The 19,983-nt window shown below is 37.9% G+C and overlaps 1 protein-coding gene across 3 annotated transcripts; it reads left to right on the top strand.

The window, feature by feature from the left end:
* Window positions 1-201: 201 nt before the first annotated feature.
* RNF32 (ring finger protein 32) lies at window positions 202-17,865 on the top strand. Of its 3 annotated transcripts, XM_026102904.2 has the most exons (9): window positions 202-367; window positions 2,036-2,095; window positions 2,623-2,893; window positions 7,953-8,095; window positions 9,802-9,834; window positions 10,281-10,405; window positions 10,637-10,745; window positions 16,923-17,087; window positions 17,475-17,865. In XM_026102904.2, exons 2-9 carry the CDS (start codon window positions 2,072-2,074, stop codon window positions 17,712-17,714), a joined length of 1,110 nt encoding a protein of 369 aa, XP_025958689.1. In that variant the 5' UTR covers window positions 202-367; window positions 2,036-2,071; the 3' UTR covers window positions 17,715-17,865. The 3 variants fall into 3 exon arrangements, with proteins under 3 accessions (XP_025958689.1, XP_025958698.1, XP_025958706.1); XM_026102913.2 differs by lacking the exon at window positions 16,923-17,087; XM_026102921.2 differs by lacking the exon at window positions 17,475-17,865 and having other exon boundaries at window positions 11,364-17,003.
* Window positions 17,866-19,983: the final 2,118 nt, after the last annotated feature.

Consider the following 19,983-nt stretch of genomic DNA (forward strand, 5'->3'; position numbering starts at 1 on the left):
GGGCGCTATGGGAAAGCGTGCAACTTCGGTGTTGGGGCAAGGAGCCTTTCGCAGGAGAGCCCCTGCGGGCAGCCGTAGGTGCCAGGCCAGGAAAGGCGGAAGAAGGAAAGCGAGTGTGAGGAGAGAGCACGACCTTCTCCACACGGCCCTTTCCCGCCCACCGCCCCGCGTGCGCGCGCACCGCGCCTGCGCGGCAGCCGACTGCGCACGCCCCCTCCCCCCGCACGCGCCGGGGCGTCCCCGTCGCCGCCGTTGCCACGCCGGGGAGTTGCGTTGCTAGGCAACGCGGCCCCTGCCGCGGGAGGCGCAGGCTGGGCTTAAAGGGGCAGGAGCGGCTGGGCGCCCGCAGGCTGCGGGGCGAGCGCAGGTGCTGAGGGCGGCGGGGGAGGGGCGGCCGTTAGGAAGGGCCGGGGGGGGAGCGCCGGGCCGTGACTGGGGGGGTGGCGGTGGGGTCGGGTTGTGGGTCTGTGGTCAAGCACAGAGGAGAGGCCTGTGCCCTTCTTCCACGCCCTGAGTAACAGAGGTAAAAAAGAGCAACAAGCTCGTGTCATGGAGAGTCAGCGCCTAACCAAGCCGGGAGGAGCTGCCTACCCCCCCCCCCCGAGGAGGCCTCGAGAGGGCGCGTGCCCTGTCCCACTGTCCCACCCAAGGAGAGGGACAGGGAGCGCTGTCTGTGTGTGAGGAGCTGTGGCATCCTGGTGCCCCTGAGGTGGAAGGCAGCCTCAAGCTGCAGCTCGTGGGGCCCGCGGGAGGCTCTGGGAGCCCAGAAGTGCTGCCACAAGCCAAAATGGGAGAGCAGCATCTCAACTAGTGCCTCCCGGACCGCTTCCCGCAGCCAGCGGTAGAGGATCTCACCTCACCCTCTGCCAGCCTCCTCTCTGCTGCTGGGCCAGGTGGCTGCTTTTGCTGCTGTGCCGATTAGGATGTTGAGATCGTGGTGGAGCAGAGCAGTGTGATCCAGAGGAGTTGCTCATGCCGTCTTTGCTCTCTCTCTTCCTCAGGCTCACTTGTCTATAATAAACTGATCCGGGAGGGCAGTTCAACGGGGCTCATTGCTACAAGCCTTGTTTTTCCCTTGGTCCACTTGAAATTTAGGATCACCATTCATTTTGAAGGAAAAAGTGTCTTCTGATGTTGCCTTGCCTTGGAGGCACATAGGGGAAAAAATAGTCAAAGAATTAAGCAACCTGTTAGGAAAGATGTCCTAAGAAAAGGCAGTAGGTTTGTAAGGGCTTTCTAAGCTTAAAGGGCCATGGGAGTCTCGGGTAGGGTAAGGTCTTTCAAGTTGGGTCTGAGGTAAGAGAAAAGGAAACCAGGTCAAACATCTCAGCAGTGGTTGTACTGCGTAACAACCAAACATTTCAATTATATGTACAGAGAGTAAATGAAGTATCTGCAGGAAGTTACAGGTGGGGAGATTTTGGCCTTTGGGGAGGGCAATACATAGTGAAAATAAAATGTATGGAAGTGGCACAGGAGAATGAGAGCCCAGTGATAGAATTGGTAAGGTACAACTTAAATGGAGAGAGGAAGAATATTCAACAGTGGAAGTTTAACTAGCTTCCAAATCCTCAGGTGAAACAAGAGGTAGTAGGTCTTGCATGGTAAGCTGCTTGGCATGCATTCCTCTTTTTCTTTGGGAAAAGAAGATTTGTCTTTCCCTTCTCTTTGTATTTCTGTAGTGCATCATGTTCCTGATCCTTTGTAGGCGTGCTGGACATTAAAATAATGTATGCAGGAATACAGATGAGGAAAGGGAGGTTATCCAGAAGAGGGACACCAAAGTTCCTGTTTGAACGTATTCTGTATGTAGTATGTGCAGTCCACAGGGGATAAGATAAAATTGGTAGCAGAGGAGGCATAATCTGTTGTTTACACATCCAGAGTTTTGTGGATCAAACACATATTATGTTAAGCTCTTCCTGATGACAGGCCTAAGAAAAAATGAATTAAAGTCCAAGTTTTTATTCTGCTATCAATCAGGCTATCTCTGCTGATAAATATTATTCAAGTTCTTGTACATTTCTGTTTCTAGAGCCACATGACTTATAAAATCAACTAAAGATTATCAATGGAGCATCATGATTTTTGCAAGGTACAAGTTCACATCTTTTAAAATAAGGGCAGGGTGGGGAGAGATGGAGGATTAGATAGATAAGACCATTCCCTTTATAAAAATAATATGTTCTTGTTTATATTCAGTGTTTTGGAAGATGAGGTTAGCCTTTGGGATTGTTTTTAATTATATTGAAGTAAAATGTGTTTGGGCATGCCGCACTTTTATAGTGCATGATGAGTTTATTGCATATAATAATTATGGGCTCAGTAATTAAAACTTAAAAATTACTCCTATTTTATTTAATATAAACAATAAATCAAAGATTTCTTTTGACTTTTTATAAGTTGAAACTAGGATGTGTCAGGAACATCAATCTTAAATTTCACATTATGGTAATTGTACGTTAGATTTCAAGTACGGGAGTTGTATGTGCATAAAAGCCTTCGACAAGTCAAAAACATTGGCGAAGAGCAGAATTTTTTTTAATTTAGTATAATATAACTGTTTTAAAAGCATTTATAGTATTAACTGTGGAATACTTTCTTTTTTTTTTTTTTTTTTAGGGCTATTCCTCCAAACAAGAGACAATAGCAGTTACTGCAGTTGCTTTACAGGATCATATTATACACGATCTTCAGCTCCAGGATCTTTCATTAGTGGATCCTTTAAAGTCAAAGTCAAGGAATATAAAGAGTATTTACAAACCTGTGAACAAAGAGATGGTCAGAGCAGTAGTAGATACCGGACTAAGAAAAAAGATCACTCACCACAAAAAAAAGGAAGATTCAGAAAAGGAGTATGTTCTTGATCCCAATCCTCCACAGCTAACATTAGGTAAACCATTATATTCTGATTTGTGAATTGTTGTTTTTGTTTAAAATAATCTAAAACACAGAAGCTAAACTTTCTTTTCAAATTTATTGCTAAACAGCATAAGAGCTTACTTTAAAATTTGTCAAAATTAAGCAATTTAGGCCATGATGTAAACAGTCATTTAAACAACAGAATTTTCATCAGTGGTTTGAATTTGTCTTTTTGTATCTGAAATGTATTCAAACTTACTCTTCTTAAGACAATAAGGGTAAAAAAGGAAACTGGTATGTCTTGATGAAGAAGAATATTCCATTAAGAGGCAGGATTTGTTTTACAGTTTTTTAATATAAGTTTTATTTATGAACAGTCATAACTTTTACGATCTTATATTCTCAAAACATCAGCTATTTGAATTTTGTATTTATTTTGGAGTATGTTTTAGTATTAAGATAATTTGGTAAGTCTATTTAAAATTGTTTGGTTTTTTACTTAGTAAGAAGACACAACTAGTGCTGCATTAAATGTATTCTTTGTTAATGTATGCCCACCTTTGCTCAAAGTTAAAAAGGTTTGTTTTTACAATGGTCCTGGGGCTAAACCCAGGAAGAATTAACACCTGTAGTTAAATACCTTTCTCAAATCTAGAAGCAAACATGCAACAAGATAAAAGTCACAGATGTGAGGGCTTGGAATCATGCCTGGTGAGAAAACTCGCATTTAAAAAGCATTATAATAGTACAGCAGTGACAGATAATATTGCTATTAAAAAACAATGCCAGGGAGCATCTTAGCAGACCAGGAGTGCAAATATGCTCCCCAGCTATCAGTTTCAATCTTCCTTTTCCCTTTTCTAAAGGTTTCTACAGTGTTCTTGCAAGGAACGTTTGCTTGTCTCCATCCTTATGGTTGTCCTGATTAGGATTTTTTTAAAAGACCTTCCAGCTCCACAGTTGGCAATTCTAAGTGTAATAAACTTGCGTCATCATTAGTAATTGTTTTATTTATTCTTTTCCTTAAAAATGCCCTTAAGCCTCTCTGAAGATCACGTTGCCTTTGCAGTAGTAACTGTCACAGTAGTCCCAGCTCTGAAGAGAACCATGTAAATCAGTGAGGCTCCATACAAGCGCAGGCATCTGCCTTTTGGAATCAACTGGAGGTTAAGAGGGTAACTTAAGATAATACACAACAAATGAGTGTAACAAGGCATAGGACAAAAGGTAGCAAGACAAGGTGATTATTAGTATGTTTACATGACTGTAATTCTAAAGATGGCAGGGTTTTTTGTTTAGTTCGGGTTGAAGAGGAATTTTAAAGAGGAGAGGATAGTGGGGAAAAAAACAGCAAAGAGGGACTCAGGTTAACACAAATATAAATAACAAGTGGTTATGGAAGCTAAAGGTTGTGGTGAAAAAATGCAGTCCAAGTGTGAGCATGTTCCTCTGCAATTATAAGAAAGACAAAGTATTTTCTCTTTAAATCACAGTATTGACTGAAAGGTCCTATATGAATGTTTGTGCAAGTGATTCCAAAGAATGTGCTGAAAGATCATAAAAAGTTATTTCAATTGTTTCTGGGGTTTGCTTATTAGTATTTTCACCTATATTTTTTCTTATTTTTAATGCTTGTATCAACCTTTCTCTTTTCTCTTTTAATAAGAATTGTGCTTTTTAAACCTTGCAGTTGTGAAAAAATGCTGAAAAGGTAATTTAATATAATTTTCTCTTCTTGAGTCTGTGGATATCAAACAACATCTCAGAGGCCCCCATCACTAAATTTTCCTCAATAGGGACTTGCCTTCTAAAAGCTAGTAATTAGGGTTTAAAGGTTAGTGTATGTAATTGCTTTGCTAATGTTCATTTTAAGATAAATAATTCAGTTATAAATGGGTGTGTCAGCAAATGGGTTGGGCTTGTAAACATTTGGTGCATTAGGGTGAAAATTCTTGCACATCTTAAGATGTGATAAATGTAGTCTTTCACAGCTTTTATTGCTTGTATTTATTCAAAGTGCTGCTTTGAGAATATTCACATAGAGCCTTTTGCTTCAACCACATATTACTACTTGTGTGTCCTGCTGCCGGTTATGCTTCCTCAGCTATGTTGTACAAAAGCTTCTCTTCAAAAGACATGCATAGCCTGTCTCTCATAAGTATTCCATCTGGTGTATATTGTTTAAAAGTCAGGTTTCACCTCCAGTCTCTTCCTATTTGGCAGCTTTAATCATCCATTTGTGAAAATTTTAAATAAGCATTTTTTCTTACCCCGAGGGGATACAAAAGGCTTTCCACAAAGCCATCTCATTGTCTTCCTTTACGCACTCTCTGACCATAATGCTTGGAAGAAAGTCATTGGTAAGCATTTTATGTTGTGTTACTGCCTTTTGTGCTGTGACTGGTTTGCTATCTTGTTCCCTCCCTGTGTATCCGCATTTTGTCGTTATAAAGACAGGCAGTGTGTGTGTATATTGGACTATCAAAATGGTATTGTTTCTTTACTCATTCACCCTTAGGTATGACTGTAAAACAAAATTTGATACATGTTTTTGCTGAAACCTTTGTCATGCGTTACATGATTTGACTCATCTTCTTTTGTAGAGGAAACACTGATCTGTGCAATATATGCTCTTCAAGAGAAGCATGGTCAAAAGAGAAAGTATTCCTTGTTAGGAGAACTTCTTTGCCACTCAGATACCCATTTCAGCAATTCATACATGAGCTTTAAGCAAGATACATGTTCTGAAATAGTTTTCAGACTCTAGGTTGCAGGATCCTTCCTGTTTCTCTTGAAGCTCACATTATTTTGCAGTATCAATAATAGCACCAGCTGAGTGCATTTTACTGCACCAAAATGGATAAACAATGCTATTTTAAGTTAATGCAGTATGTATTTTTATATTTTGAAAATAACAATTCTGTGAATAAATATGTATGCACTTTACTGCTTGACTGGCTTGAACTCTAGCCTATAGCTTGTAGGCAGAGCTATGAGCTTCGGAACGTATGGGGAGGTGCTGCATTTAGTGTCTGGATACCAAGTTGTCTGGGAACTAACACAGTGTGCCTGTAAGACAATTCATATATGGCCACCATGTAATCTACAGCACAGGTTCAAATTTTCTTTTGATACTTAGGTTTATATGCACTGTGAAACCACTGGTTGACCTTGGGCTTGGTACCTTTTAAAGGGGAAACAAAAGTAACAAAGTGGTGTGCATGGTTTGAACCTATCTGTGAATGGTTAAAGAACCAGAATCGTTTTAAACCTATAATTCAGATTAGAACATTTAACACTCAAAAATTCAACTTTGGGACTTGGAATTTGTCAGCCTGCCATCAGGACTGCCGAAGATTTGCTAAGGTTGCCAAAGTAGAACCCTTTAGTGATCATTTAGGAAAACTTCTTGTGCAAGTCTGTTTTCTGAATATGAACAAGACCAGAAAAAAATCACTGAAGTCAAAAATCATACAGTTATATTGACTAAAGTAGGACAGGCTGGATGGTCTCAAATCTATGAGAAGCTAATTAAATCTTAGTAATACAAACTTGCCTTAAAGAAGGGAAACACTTTCCCTTAGTCAGATTGAGATGTAGTTCCAAAAGCATAAACTGACCCAGCTTGAAATCTCAGAGTCATCCATTTGTTCTAAGACATGGAATCAAATTAGTGTACATTTGAAGAAAACCATGAGCTCACAAAGGTAGTAGATCAGATAGAGATGTTTGAGCCAAAGGGAAGAAAATATTCCTTAAAATTCCTTTAGTACCTCGTAAAAGTTCTAGCAAAAAGATCAAAGACAGTTTTGTGCAAATTTTAAACGATTAACAATACACATCTGCAGATAGATGAGCTCAGGAGCAGAACTTTTGTCTCAAAAACTGACATCCTATTCTAGAATAATCAGGCACTTGGGTAAGCAGATCACCAAAACCCCATTCTTTCACTGTTTTGTCAGGATTCCTTTTCTCTTCATGACTAATCAGTATAATGGGTTTGGACACACTGTCTAATTGGGTTTTGAAAGCTTATTCAGAACAGCTACGTGCTGCTTATTAATGTCTGTTTCATGCAAAGATTTTGGTAAGCTCTGTTCTTTGGTATGAATGAGAGTTGACCTTTCCTTCCCTATGCTCAACTAAACCTCTCATCTAAGCTTCATCAGCTTGCAGTCTAACTACTGCAAGTCTCTCTTCCTTTCTGTTTTTAGCAAGTATCATCAGAGGCCCTATCATGGACTAATTTCCTTGACTTAGTGCACGTCTCGGGCATCCCTCCATTGACTTGGGTCGGTCCACGCAAGTTGCTTCCTCTAGTGTTCAAAAATGAAAAGGTCTATTCTTTGTTGTACCTACTCTCATCTTATTCACTGTTGAAATACCAACTCTAGCCTTTTTCTGCCAATTTGGGGGGTGGAAATTTTGCAAGCATCTTTGCTGTTTTCCTGCTTGAGAAGGTAGAGATGGACATCCAGTAAGGGACCTCATTGTTATGATTTGAGATTGACAGCTATTACAGTGACACTAACAGTGGTGTCCTGTGACCATCTCTTTGTTCCTTTATGCTCCTTCTCTTGTGTCCCCCACAGTCTCATATTATACTTCAGCTTTTTGCAACAGCTACTGTTTTTTTATTATGCTATCTTATCCATTTTCCTTTTAATTTTGAGAATACAAGAATGTAATGTTAAAAAACCCTCAGAAATAAATTCTAACAGATTTTGTTTATATATTCATGATTTGAAATTACATTATTTTGCATTGTTACAATTTAGTTAATAATCCCTATCTTAATAGTTGTGAACAGGTATCAAAGTAAATTCATATTACTTGGCAAATAAAAGCTTACATTTAAAAATTTCCTATGTAAATCCTGTATGAAAAGAGGATCTGGTTCTGATAATTACTGAATAACTAACTAATAGTAAGAATTATTTTGCCTTATGGTAGTTTGTCTGATGATAACTTTGTATACAGTATTTTCAAATAAGTGGATTATCAGTGAATTTCACATGAAAAAAAGAAATCCATTGTCTGCATCTGTCACTCGGTTTTATTCAGTGATTTGTTATTGTTATTGTCCACAGCTCAGAAATTAGGCTTAGTTGAGCCTCCTCCCTTGCCACTCACTGCTGAAGAATGGGCAAAAATAAAGCAGAGATCCATAAAGCATGGAGATTCTGTACAGCCTTGTGCAATATGCAGGGAAGAATTTGCGCTTCAGCCTCAGGTACGTGTATAACTGAAGTGGACTACACAAAGTCATATTTAAGTAAGATTTTCCACGGTTACTGCTAAAAATCATTAGCTGCAAGAAGAAAGGAAAAGAATGAATGATTCTATTTTAAGATGCCATTTGGTCTTTAATATTGTGGCCCAGCTGTTGTGGGTCAACTCTGAAAAATACTTGGACCAAAGACATGCTAGAGAAAGGCTGGTAGTATTTCTTCACTGCTGAAGTTATGACAGTAGGGAAGAGTGTAAATCAGCCTTTTTATCTGTTCTTGCAAAGCAAGTATAGGCTACTGTATCAGTTCATTTAAACTCCCGTTAGCTATGATTGTAGCTTTAGTTCCTCAGAATGGTGAATATTCACTAATTATACAATTTAAGATATATTTTATTCTTTCAGAAGTTTGTTACTTTTCAGTTCAACAGACATTTGTATTTGGAAAATGAAGTAGGTGTGCTCTTAATACCATTCACTCACTCACTCAGCTTATCTGGAGAAATGCTTGCATTTTACCTCAGTGGCTTTATGCAATGCATATGTGTAGCATAAGCGTACCTATATCATGTATTATTAGATTCTCTCATATGTCATCTTGAAAACGTTAAACAAAAGGGACAAGTGACTGATTGAAGAAAAGTGCTGCTTTAGAAGGGCGATGATGGTAGTTAGCATAATTGTCCAAACTGATTGCAAGTTTCTCTCCACATGAATTTTACGGTATTTTTTCTGTCTGTTCCCGTTTTCATTTTTCTTGAAGATTTTTGCCATCAAGTCTGTGATGTGAATCAGGGTCTTTAATAACTCCAGAAGCAGAGCTTTTGCTTCCTTTTACCTCAGCGTTAACAGAAGGTGTACAATTGTGCAAAGACAGGTGGGGATGGATCTGGCATAACAAGACCATTCTGCCAATCTCTGGCTACCCTAAAAATCTAAACCTTGACAAGAGAGAGCAAAAGACAGCACTCATTCAAAAGGTTACTTACTTTAGATTTGGCACAAAAAGGGAAATGCCTCTGGAATTCTTTTTGTCCTGAATGTTTCGTTAGCTTTCCTCCCTCAAGGGAAAAAAGCCACTGTATCTGAAAGCTTTCCCTTCAACTGGCTGCTAGCCATTAATCCTTTTGTGTTTGCCAGCTCAATAGTGCACACTACTTGTTCTGGTTTTCACTCCTTGCCCAGTTTTTCCGTCCTCTAAGAACCAACTGCCTTTTTTGTCCAACTCGGTATCTTTTGTCAGGATGGAGATCACCAGCATTTGGTGGGAATTTAGGTCAGATAAAGGTGAAGTTTTCTTGTAGCCTGTGAACATGCTTTCTCTTTTGTTTTTTTGTATGTGTGAAATGCAGCATTCGATGTATATCACTTCTTGAAATTTAATGTCTTTGTGGGGAAAGGGGAAAAAATTAATCAGCTTTCATTTTAAGTACTTGTTTCATAATCTTTTGCTCCAATCAGTAGCAGTTGGCATTTCTTGCTTTCTGCCACTCCATGTGTGTTAACACAAAATTCACACATTGGTTTGAGATGTAGTTTATAAAGTAATTTCTATAGAAGACTAATTTTATTTTCACTAGAAAGAATGCAATAACAGAAAGAAACTGATGACCTTTCAGGCAGTCAGAATTTTTTTTGTGAACATTCTTTTACTTTTCGGTTTTTAGAATGGTTTAAAGTCAAGTTATTTTTTTTCCTTTGAAAAACAGGTGTTGCTTTCATGTTCCCATGTATTTCATAAAGTGAGTACATTTTTGCTTAACTATTCAAGCACATAATACATGAGCATTTTAAACTATTTAAGTCAATATCTTAATGAATTAAATATAATTATCTTGAAAAATAATTTTTATTCCAGATTTTTATTGTAAAAAATGTAATTTAAGGATATTTTGTGATGAGATCCTTTTTTCCCTTTTATTACCTTTTTTGACAAATATGTGGGAAAACATAGTTTGTAACTGAGTTATACATTTGTATACCAGACAGGGATAGTTTAGTTCACAAGATGTCACGGGAATATATGGAGATTTACAAAATTCTCTAACATTTTTGTTACAGATATATGCATCTTGTAAAGTGTTTATGGATTGATGAATAAACAGCTCTTATATGATGTAATCTAATCTATTTCTTCTGTTCCAATGATATGTAAATATGTTGCAAGTAACTACAATTATTTTTTCAGGCATGCCTGAAAGCCTTTGAAAAGTTTACAGGTAAAAAGTCTTGTCCTATGTGCAGGAAAAAGCAGTATCAGACCAGAGTAATACACGATGGGGCACGCTTGTTTAAAATAAAGTGCGCTATCAGGTAAGCCTTATTTCTGCTAGACATGCTGTCACTGGACAATATTTAGTTTTAAATAATGTTCCGAATGTGTTAAAATTTTCATTTAACCAGAAACTATACAGAATGGATGCACTACCAAAGTCAAAGTTTTTAAAAAAATGTAGATGTATGAAACAAGTATTTCCCATAAAGAGTAAAATTAGATAAATTTGTATTTCTTCTTTTTGAGCAATAACATCTTGTTTCCCACAGAATTCAAGCTTTCTGGAGGGGATATGTTGTTAGAAAATGGTATAAAAACTTGAGAAAAACCGTGCCTCCTAAAGATAGCAAATTAAGAAAACAATTCTTTGAAGAAAAGGTATGTTGCATTTATTTATTTGGTGTTTTTATTAAGCTTCCTTATATCAAAACTCTTCAATATCAGCACTGTACTTTTGTCTTTATTCCTTACTTATATCAAACAAGCAGCACTGGAATCACTCATCTGTTCTGTTAGTCTACTCATTTCATCTTATTTTCAAGGTAAAAGTGAGGAAAATAATTTATATATTTAATTTTAAGGCTGTCTTGTGCTGAGGCCTACAACGGGGGGGCGGGGGGGAGGGCTTTTGTGAGGTCCTGTATTTCTCTTTCCTTTTTGATAAGTCAGAATAGTTTATTTTCCTATAGAAACATATGAGGGGGATATGGTAATTCAAGAAACAAATCTATAAACAATAAGTGCTTTTCACTGTCATTGTTCCCTCATTCGACACTGAACTGGGTAATTCCATTCCATAGCCTAGTCCTCCTCTAAGTTCTGCTGAGATGCAAGACTATAATAAGTTAGGGAGAAAAACAGTCCTGACCCTGGTACAAAGGAGGCCAGATCAGGTGCAAGGATTTTGCAATGACCCTGCCTCCCCTGAAGCAGCCAGCTGCAAAGACCCTGTGCAATCCTCAACTCCCTCTTTGCTAACTTCTTTTTTCTCCCCAGTTTAGTGACAGCCAACCCAGTTCAGCTCTCCAGTAACAAAAGCTACTCCGACACATCCTCAGCAATTACCAGACCATCCCTCATGGAGCCACAGAAGTCATCTTCTGCTCCAGAATACCAGACAGCCTGATTAACAGAGATTAACAAAGTCACACAAGAAAGCAATTTAATACAGCCAGTGCATGCAACTGGGAAAATATTCTCACCCAAGTTGCAAGCCATATCAGTGGAAGGTTTAAACCAATACTTTTATTTCTTTAAATCACGTCTTTAGTTAAATAGAGGAGTGCTTGCAGGAGAAGACTTGTTACTGCCTATCCTTTCATTATTTGTCATACGTGGTTGCATCCTGTTAGAGCAGAGCTTTGGAGGCAGGAGCCCTCTCTTCCTATGTTATGCAAATTGTGTGATAGCAAGACCAGTACCCTAGCGGTGATCTTGCACACCTTTGCAACAAAACTGGTGACAGCAGCTGGGAAGAGAGAAGAAATATCTCTCTCAGCCTTAATGCTCTCTTTTAATCAGCAAGCGCCAAGTTCTTTGTGTAACAGAGAAACTGAGTACAGAGGTAACAGAAGAAAGCTAGCATTACCTTTGAAAGTGCTTACATGCTTAAGCTTGGAAGAAGTGAACACCTTGGTGAACTGTGACTGTCCTCAAGTAGTTCAATAATAAGGAGCAACAGAAATGTTTAGATTTTTCTGCATGGAGCATTAGGGGAACAAAGTGTTATGTCTCTTTCCTAGTAAGGTTCTCAGCTGTCTTGGGGCTCAAAATACCATGTTTAGTTATAAACAAGATCGCAGTAAGGGGAAATGGCAAAAGCTTCTAAATATGCTGAAATTTGCAGCTGAGTGTTATATACTAAAACTTCTTTCACCTGACTTCAGATGTCTACAGTAACTGTCTCCTGAGCTACCTACCCTGGGCTCCCTTGAAGGGCACTTTAGATGTCTGTTTTAGGGAGAAACAAATTGATAAACACTGCCTACATTTTATCAGCTGATTGTAACCCACACTGAATGCTTCATTTAATGCAATTTCTGGGTGTAGTCCACAGCATTAGGAAATAATTCTTGTATGTAACACTTCAGGATTTTGCAGGGAACAAAATGGGCAGCACTATTTCTGTGTTCTGTTAAAAATAAATTTATAAAGTGTTCTCATGTGGATTAGCCAGGTCTGAATGCATTTAGTACCAATTATGATTAAAGGATATATACTCATTTTTCTTAGTGGCTTTCAAGTGAGAATTGTAGATGAGTTTTCCTGCTGTTAGCTCTTATAGTTTTAAGTGTTGGTTAATGAAAACACTAAAGTAATTTTTCACAAGGAGCTATCCATTCTCAGATCCTAAAAAGCTTTTCTAGAATGAATTCTACCTCTCAAACTTGTGCTGTGCTTTTAAAATGTCACTCCCTAAATGTTAGCATAATCAAATGGCATCACATTTGGGGGAAAAAAAAATCAGAGGTTAGCAGTTAGATTTTTAATAACCCTATCTCCTTTGGAAGGATTGCAAAGGCTGAATGTCAAGTTTCACACTCTTGAATAAATGTCACAAAGTAAGAAATAACATCTGAAATATTAGTGCTATGAAATATGCATATTACTTGTTTCATGGTGATACAGTAGCTCTTATTACACCAATCAAATTTTTAATAATTTAGATCAAAGGAGACAAAAAGGGTCACTGAAACCAACTGATGTTACTTTTTAACGCCACTATGCACAAAAAGCAAAGTGTTACTTAGAATGCAGCATGTTAGGTAGTGAATTTCTTTGATCCTACCTATAAATGTCACTTGCATATGTCATTTAATTGTAGTATAGTCTTTTATTGGTGCAGTTAAATCTTTTCAAATGCATTACATTATCTCCAGCTTTGCTAAAAATCTTGACCATTGTTTAGGAAGCCAGGTAAGTCATTTGTGAAATGGTGTAGTTGACTTCAGTTTCCTCCTCCCCCTCCACATGATTTCTCCAAACGATTTTAATTTAAATCTCACCAAACAGTATAATGGTCCTGGAATTTGTTTAGTCGTTTGACTTCCTTTATCACATGGAGATGGTAAACATTCTGTTGCTAACTTGAAGTGGCTCCAAGCAGCAAAACTAGGAGGATATTAAACCAGTAAAAGCTTATCAACTGATTCATTGATATGCTGTAAATTCCAGCCTTTTCATTTTACTATTGAGGGTTGCCATAAGTCAACACATTAGTAAGCAATTTGCTGACATTGGATCACTTAAAAAGGCCTCCCTGTGGACAAAGTTCACCACCGTGCTTTGTTTCATCATTTTATTTTATCATAGTCTTGTGCTGCTGTACAGATGACTGAAGTAGTTTTGCATATTGATACGGGATTTCAGATACTTAGTTTATGCCATGCTATTTAAGTTTTAAGAAGTCACAGACATAAAATGTAGAGGTATGGTGTTTTCAGAAATAGATTCAGTTAATCAGTTTCAGTTCTGGAAAAAAATAATTTAGTATTATGCATTGAAACACAGCAGGATTTAACATTTAAATTATACATTAGTTTACACATTTAAATTACATACTAGTACATAACATCCAAATCATAAAAAATGCTTATTCCTTTCTGTCCACTGTTCACACTGGTATTTAATACTGATATGCCATTTAGCATAAATTTGGGGTTAAATTTCAGTTACTTTTTTTCTCCCCAACCCTAGACTTTATTTGCTGATTGATGGGTATGGGTTGGGTCAGGTCATACTGCAGAAAACTCAGGAGTAGCTCAAAGCAGATAGTAGCTTAGCAGCAGAGGAACTTAATAGATCACTGTCTTAGGCAGTAGAAGCATTTTTCTCTCCTTCTACAGTTTCTGCTCAAGGAAGCTCATCAGGGGACTCTCAGGATCATTTAGTAAAATGGGGGAAGAAGAGCATAAGCGCAAGCTCAAGGAAAAAAAATGGAGGGCTTCTCACTGCTCAGGAAAAAAGGAACAAACAGTGCAGCCACAGGAAGAAAAGGGGCAGCGCTTAGTTTATGCAACCTCAGTCCCTGTCTGCCTCCTGCTTACAGCTCTTTGTTGGTTAATTTTCCTTAGCAGCCTATCTAGTCATACCACTGTTCAAAGACAGGCCAAGTCCTGAAGCTGACCACGTACCCTGTGTTTGTATTGTCTTTGCAGAAATAGCAACTGGCCAGGGCTGAGTTAAAATATTGTTGCTTTTCTCAAATTTTGGGTCCTGAGAAGCTATCAGTGAGAGTAAAAGCATCATCATGGCTGCTCTAACCTTTCTTTACATCCCTCTAGCTTGCTTATGAAAACAATTGAGGTATGTTCACATTTGATACCAATATAAATGAAGATGAAGCATAAATCAGTCTGGAAATGTTGATGTTGAACCAAAACCATGACAAAACCATTACAAAGTGGGCTAATTCAGCCCTAGAACCTGGGTAACAACAGCTTAGATCAAGCAGTGACATTCCTAGTAATTTTTATTAAAAATATGTAATCGCATTAAAACATTTGAGACATAACTTGATTAAAGTAAACGCTAGAGTGTTAGTATTTCATGTCTCATTCAGGAAGCCCACAGTGTGATGATTTGGGATTGTTTGGAGACCACAAAGTGTAAATATTGAAGGAGGCCTGTGGTGGGATTCTTGTTTGTTTGTTTTTTGTTTTACACATACCACTAAAGGTCAGTGTGCTGCCTTTTTTTTTTTTTTTTTTTTTTTTTTTGGTCAGTGAAGAGTCATGAGGGAGCACAAAATTATCCATCTACTCTTTGCTAGATACAGCACTTCACTCACAAACTACTGAAGGTGTTGCTTCTTTTCATATCACATTGCTGTTTAAGTACAGATGCTATACAAGGGGCCTGTGAAGATTTCTCCTTGAGTTAGACCAAGTTCATACACTAGTATTATCTAATAATGTAACTAAACCTGATTGGAACACAAACTGATGCATCCTTTCACTATACTGTTGTTCTGGAGATCATTTACAAATCTAGTAAGTCATAATAACAACAGTGAATCAGACAGTAAATTAAAAAGAATACAGAGTACCAAATCTAACTTCAAGAAGCAAACAACTTATGCTGCTTGATAGTTTCCCTTATCTGGGCACTTCTAAAGTTTGTCTTTGAAGCCTTTAAAGATAAAGATTATGGGTTTCTCTGGAAGACACTCCCATATTTGCACATCATATGAACCTAATATTTTTATTAGATTAGGTGATACTATGGGGCTTTTTATAATTTTAGAAGAAAAACTTTGAATTTCACTAGTTAAGTAATATCTCAAAATCTTGACTGACTTTTTCAGAGTAGCTGTTGTGGGATTTGGGTTCTTTATTCCTTTGAGTCTAGACGAGTTCACTTTGACTATTCTGATACGAATGCTAAAGTGACCCTTCCCAGCATGTATCAGAGCACACATCCTAGTGGGGAAGAGCTGCAAAAGGAGTGAAGTGAAACACAATAGGAAAGTGTTCAGCTCCCATCTCCTGGCTGACCTTGGCAACAACCCCTCCCCCCTCTTCCCATCCCATCCTCCAGGAAAAGATAGCTCAACTGTTTTCCTGTTAAGTCACCACTCCAAGGAATGTATGTAGAGGAAGGCTCAGATTTCACACCTCTCCATGTTTCTTAAAACTGCTGAAATCATTTAAGAAAAGAGTTTCAAAGGACAAGTCTAAGACTTGTGTGACTCCCTACAGAACTTTCAGACAGTGTAGTGGTAATGGGAGACAGTAGCCACTGTGAGCTTGGATTTCATTTAAGATCATTACCATTTAGGAAGTTCAGAGTGGGCTTGGATAAACTTAACTTCCATTGCTTTTAGGTATTTATTTTGCCAAGCACTGACTGGAACATCCTCAAATACAATACAATGCAAATAAGCCTGATCAGATTGTTTAGACCTATGTATGACAAGCAGAAATGTATTTAAAACACAAGGTCACGAAAGTCTATACCAAGGACAACCCTAATATGCTGCTTCTGTCATTGGGTATCTTCCACTGATCCATCCAGTGGATGGACTGGTTTACCACCATATGACAGATACTTCAGGAAGTGCTATACAGCCTTTCTCTGTAACGCAGCTGTAGTCTTTGTGCTGCACCCATATGGGTTAAGAATGTTAGATCTATCCTGGAAATTTCAGATATGAGAACCTTGTGTTTCCTCCGAAGCACAATGGTCCATCAGTAGAGCCTGAAGACCTGATGCTTCTAACCTTTATGTCAGCACCGGACACCAGCTGCAAATTGCAACAGATTCCCTTGCCATTAAGTAATTGCAACAGATTCCCTTACCATTTCTTTCTCTGTAACAGCCTGCAGTGCACATCAGTTGAGCCTAAGCCTCAGTGAGCTGTTTATCAGCACTCCCACATCCAAAGAACCCAATATTTTTAGAAGAGGAAACAAAATTTTGAGTAGATCATGCAACTAATCAGGCCCACTTGTCCAATCCCTCATGATTCATCCACATATGAAGTGTATATATTCCATAAATATACCTATAAATAACTCTGAATTCAGCTCCAATTGCAATTCATTTTCTTTTCAGGTTCAACATATCAGCAATCGTCTGTTGAGTTCTTACAATATAAACCTAGATGAGTTTTTTTCTGAAATAGATTCTTCTATAGCTGCAAGTCGAGATGTGTTTCAGCAATTGGAAGGAAAAGAAATGTTATTAAGCAAACTTGACTGGGAGAAGATACAGATGCAGGTTGATTGGTGCTTTTATTATATTATTATTATTATTATTTAGGCAGTTTTGCATTTAGAGGCTTAATCTATTTAGAGGCATGGGAGACTTTCAGCATAATTTTTGTCTGTTTTTATATTTTGGTCCAATTGTTCCAAATGAGAAACATTAAAAAGATTTTACAACACAGATTTGCTCCTACTTCAGTAGCATCTCTCTTCCAATCAATTAAATAGCCCAAAGAGGTGTTACTGGTTTAATCAAAATACACTACATGTTTAGAATTTATGACTATTTTTAACATTTTAATTAGCGCATTGTTTCTATATTTACCTTCCATTGTTTCACTAGTCTACAGTATGTTTTTGATTTGTTTTGCTTTTGCTTTTTTTTCTCCTCCTTACTTAGGCATTTCGACAAGAGATATTTGACTGTCCTATTTGTATTATGCCACTCAGTCCAACTGTTCATTCTCCCTGTATATTTTCTGGTAAGAGCAATCAGTTTTCACGACAGACTGTTCTGCTTTCCTGTTCGCATTTGTTTCATCATACCTGTCTTCAAGCATTTGAGGAGTTTTCCTTGGGAGAAAGACACATTTGTCCTTTATGTCGCTCATATTATGAGAAGAAAATTCTTCAATGTTGACATGTATAGCTTATAATCTACCTAATCTATCTAATAAAATTTTGCTGACAAAATTGTACTTGAACTCCAGAGCCAGACCTTCCAAAAACAAATGATTTTTTTAATGGATAATGATACCTTATATTTAGAGAAATAAAAGTTTTAGGGGCGATGTTGCTTCCTAATTCTGTTTTTTTCTTTTATGTTCGGTTTCACATTTGGTCCTCTAGCATCTTCAGCTACATCCTCCCTCTGTCACTCATACCTTCCCCCAATTCAGCTACAGCTGATTCAGTGATTGCGTTCATTCAGCAGTACCCTGCTGCACACGTCACCTATGGTTTTTACTTCTGATTCGTTGCAGCACAGGTTACAAGGGCTGCCAGTGCTGTTACTAATAGTTGTGGCAAGAAATACAGTTTTTCCTTCAGCCCATACTGCAAACCAGAGCTATTTACCCTGGCTGCCTCTTCCACTTGAATGACTGACCGATCCAAAGGTAGCTGTGTGTAGAGAGCAGTGACCAAAGAGGCATGATCATCCCAGAACTTCTGAGAACCATGGAACCAGTAAGTACTGGCCACTTCCAAAAGAAACAAAAGAGGGATTATGAAATTTCAGCAAAGCATACCTGGAAATAAGTCGATCAAAGATGGTTTAGTTAGAGTAGTGTGAGCACATAAGGACACATACACACACAAACAAAAGAGGAGCTAAAACAAAAATAAGGTAACATACAAGGTAAGAAGAAAATAATTTTAAATAAAAGGGCAAATGACTGATCAGCTATACAAGTGATGGAGAACTTCCAAATAATGCTTTCAAGATCAGATTATGCCATGCATCAATTAAAAATTGTATAGCTCTGTTCCCAAACAAGGCTGTAATGCCCTTGAATGTACAGGAATTTCCATCACATTCCATATGTCACAGAATTTAAAAAGCCTGACAGCTTGAGATCTCAGAAGTACTTTATATTGGAGGCAGGAAGCAAACAGGAATGGAAACAGATACACCTGCTACCAACAGAGTCATATAGAACCACATCAAGTTTTTTTTTTTCTTTGCTTTAAATAAAACATCCAAACCCCACTCTGAATCACACTTTAACTTTATTGAAAACACAGTAAAAAATCTTCCTACAAAACACTGAAAATGTAACATCTCAAATAAAAGGAAAAACACTACTACTGCTTTTCACAAAAATTCAAACTGGCTAAAAAGGCAATTATTTTCACATAGTTTTGTAACACAGTGAAGTATCCACAACTGAGAACTTTATACAGCACATTTTTTTGGATGACCTAACAAACTAGGAAGGGTTTGGAGGATAGAAGGTATGTAGAAAATTGTTCCAGTGACATTAACACTAAAACCATACGTTTTCAGTCATATTTCGCCTTCATCCAAGATACATTCATACAAAGAAAAAAAGAATGTATTCCCAAGTCTTAGAACTTAAAAACCCTTAAGCACAAATCTGACATCACTCAACCTCATACAAAGTTTAAGATTGTGCATAATTATTCTTAAAAACTAAAATCTTAACCAGTAGAACTGCAGTGAAAAACCTGTAAGTGCAAGACAGAAAATATGTGTTGCCATTGTTACAGTGCCATCAATAGCAGCATCAATACGAACACCAGTTCAACTCTGTATTTTTATAATGACATCACCAAAGTCCACTTGAAGCTGCTATCATGCAAGAAGATTGTTGACAGCTCTCTGAACACTGCAACCATCCTCTCTCTCTCCAACAGGGATTTTAGCTTAGTGAAGACAAGCCTTTCAGTGCAATGAGTGTTTTCTATATATGTAACACAGGGTTAGATTCCAACCCCCCAAAAAAGTAAAGGAAATCTAGACATCATTTTGTGTGTACGTGTATGTTTTCTGACATGTTAAGATTTCAAATCCATGACCCAAATGTCCTTTTCTATCCATTTTCTTAGAAGAATGAGTCAGGCCACACAACAAAAATTACTTTTTAAAGGTAGATTTCAAAGTTAAGAGTGAAGAGTGACTCAACTTTATATGATAAAGCCAGTGAAGAGTCAGGGAGGAGGCAGTTGCACAGATTTGGTGAAACTGTTTTTGCCTAAACTGGGAAAATGCTGGGGGGGGAGGAAGGGAAGAGTCACATATCAGTAAAAATCTTTTCCTTCAGCATTTAAACATATCCGTTATGTTCATAGTACAGATGCCACTGTCATGCTGTTTTTTGTATGATCATTTTACATGAAGAGAGGAAGAAAGAGAGAGAGAAGGTCCAAAATGTGCTCATACACAG

Source organism: Dromaius novaehollandiae, chromosome 2, assembly GCF_036370855.1.
Source record: "Dromaius novaehollandiae isolate bDroNov1 chromosome 2, bDroNov1.hap1, whole genome shotgun sequence".
NCBI classification, from domain to species: Eukaryota; Metazoa; Chordata; class Aves; order Casuariiformes; family Dromaiidae; genus Dromaius; species Dromaius novaehollandiae.

What these genes read in the sequence shown, in the direction of transcription:
- RNF32 (XM_026102904.2), top strand. Translation starts at nt 2,072, where the DNA reads ATGGAGCATCATGATTTTTGCAAG. An exon ending in AATTTGCGCTTCAGCCTCAG is followed by an intron (nt 8,096 to 9,801) that starts GTACGTGTATAA and finishes TTTGAAAAACAG; the next exon opens with GTGTTGCTTTCATGTTCCCA. An exon ending in AACAATTCTTTGAAGAAAAG is followed by an intron (nt 10,746 to 16,922) that starts GTATGTTGCATT and finishes TTTTCTTTTCAG; the next exon opens with GTTCAACATATCAGCAATCG.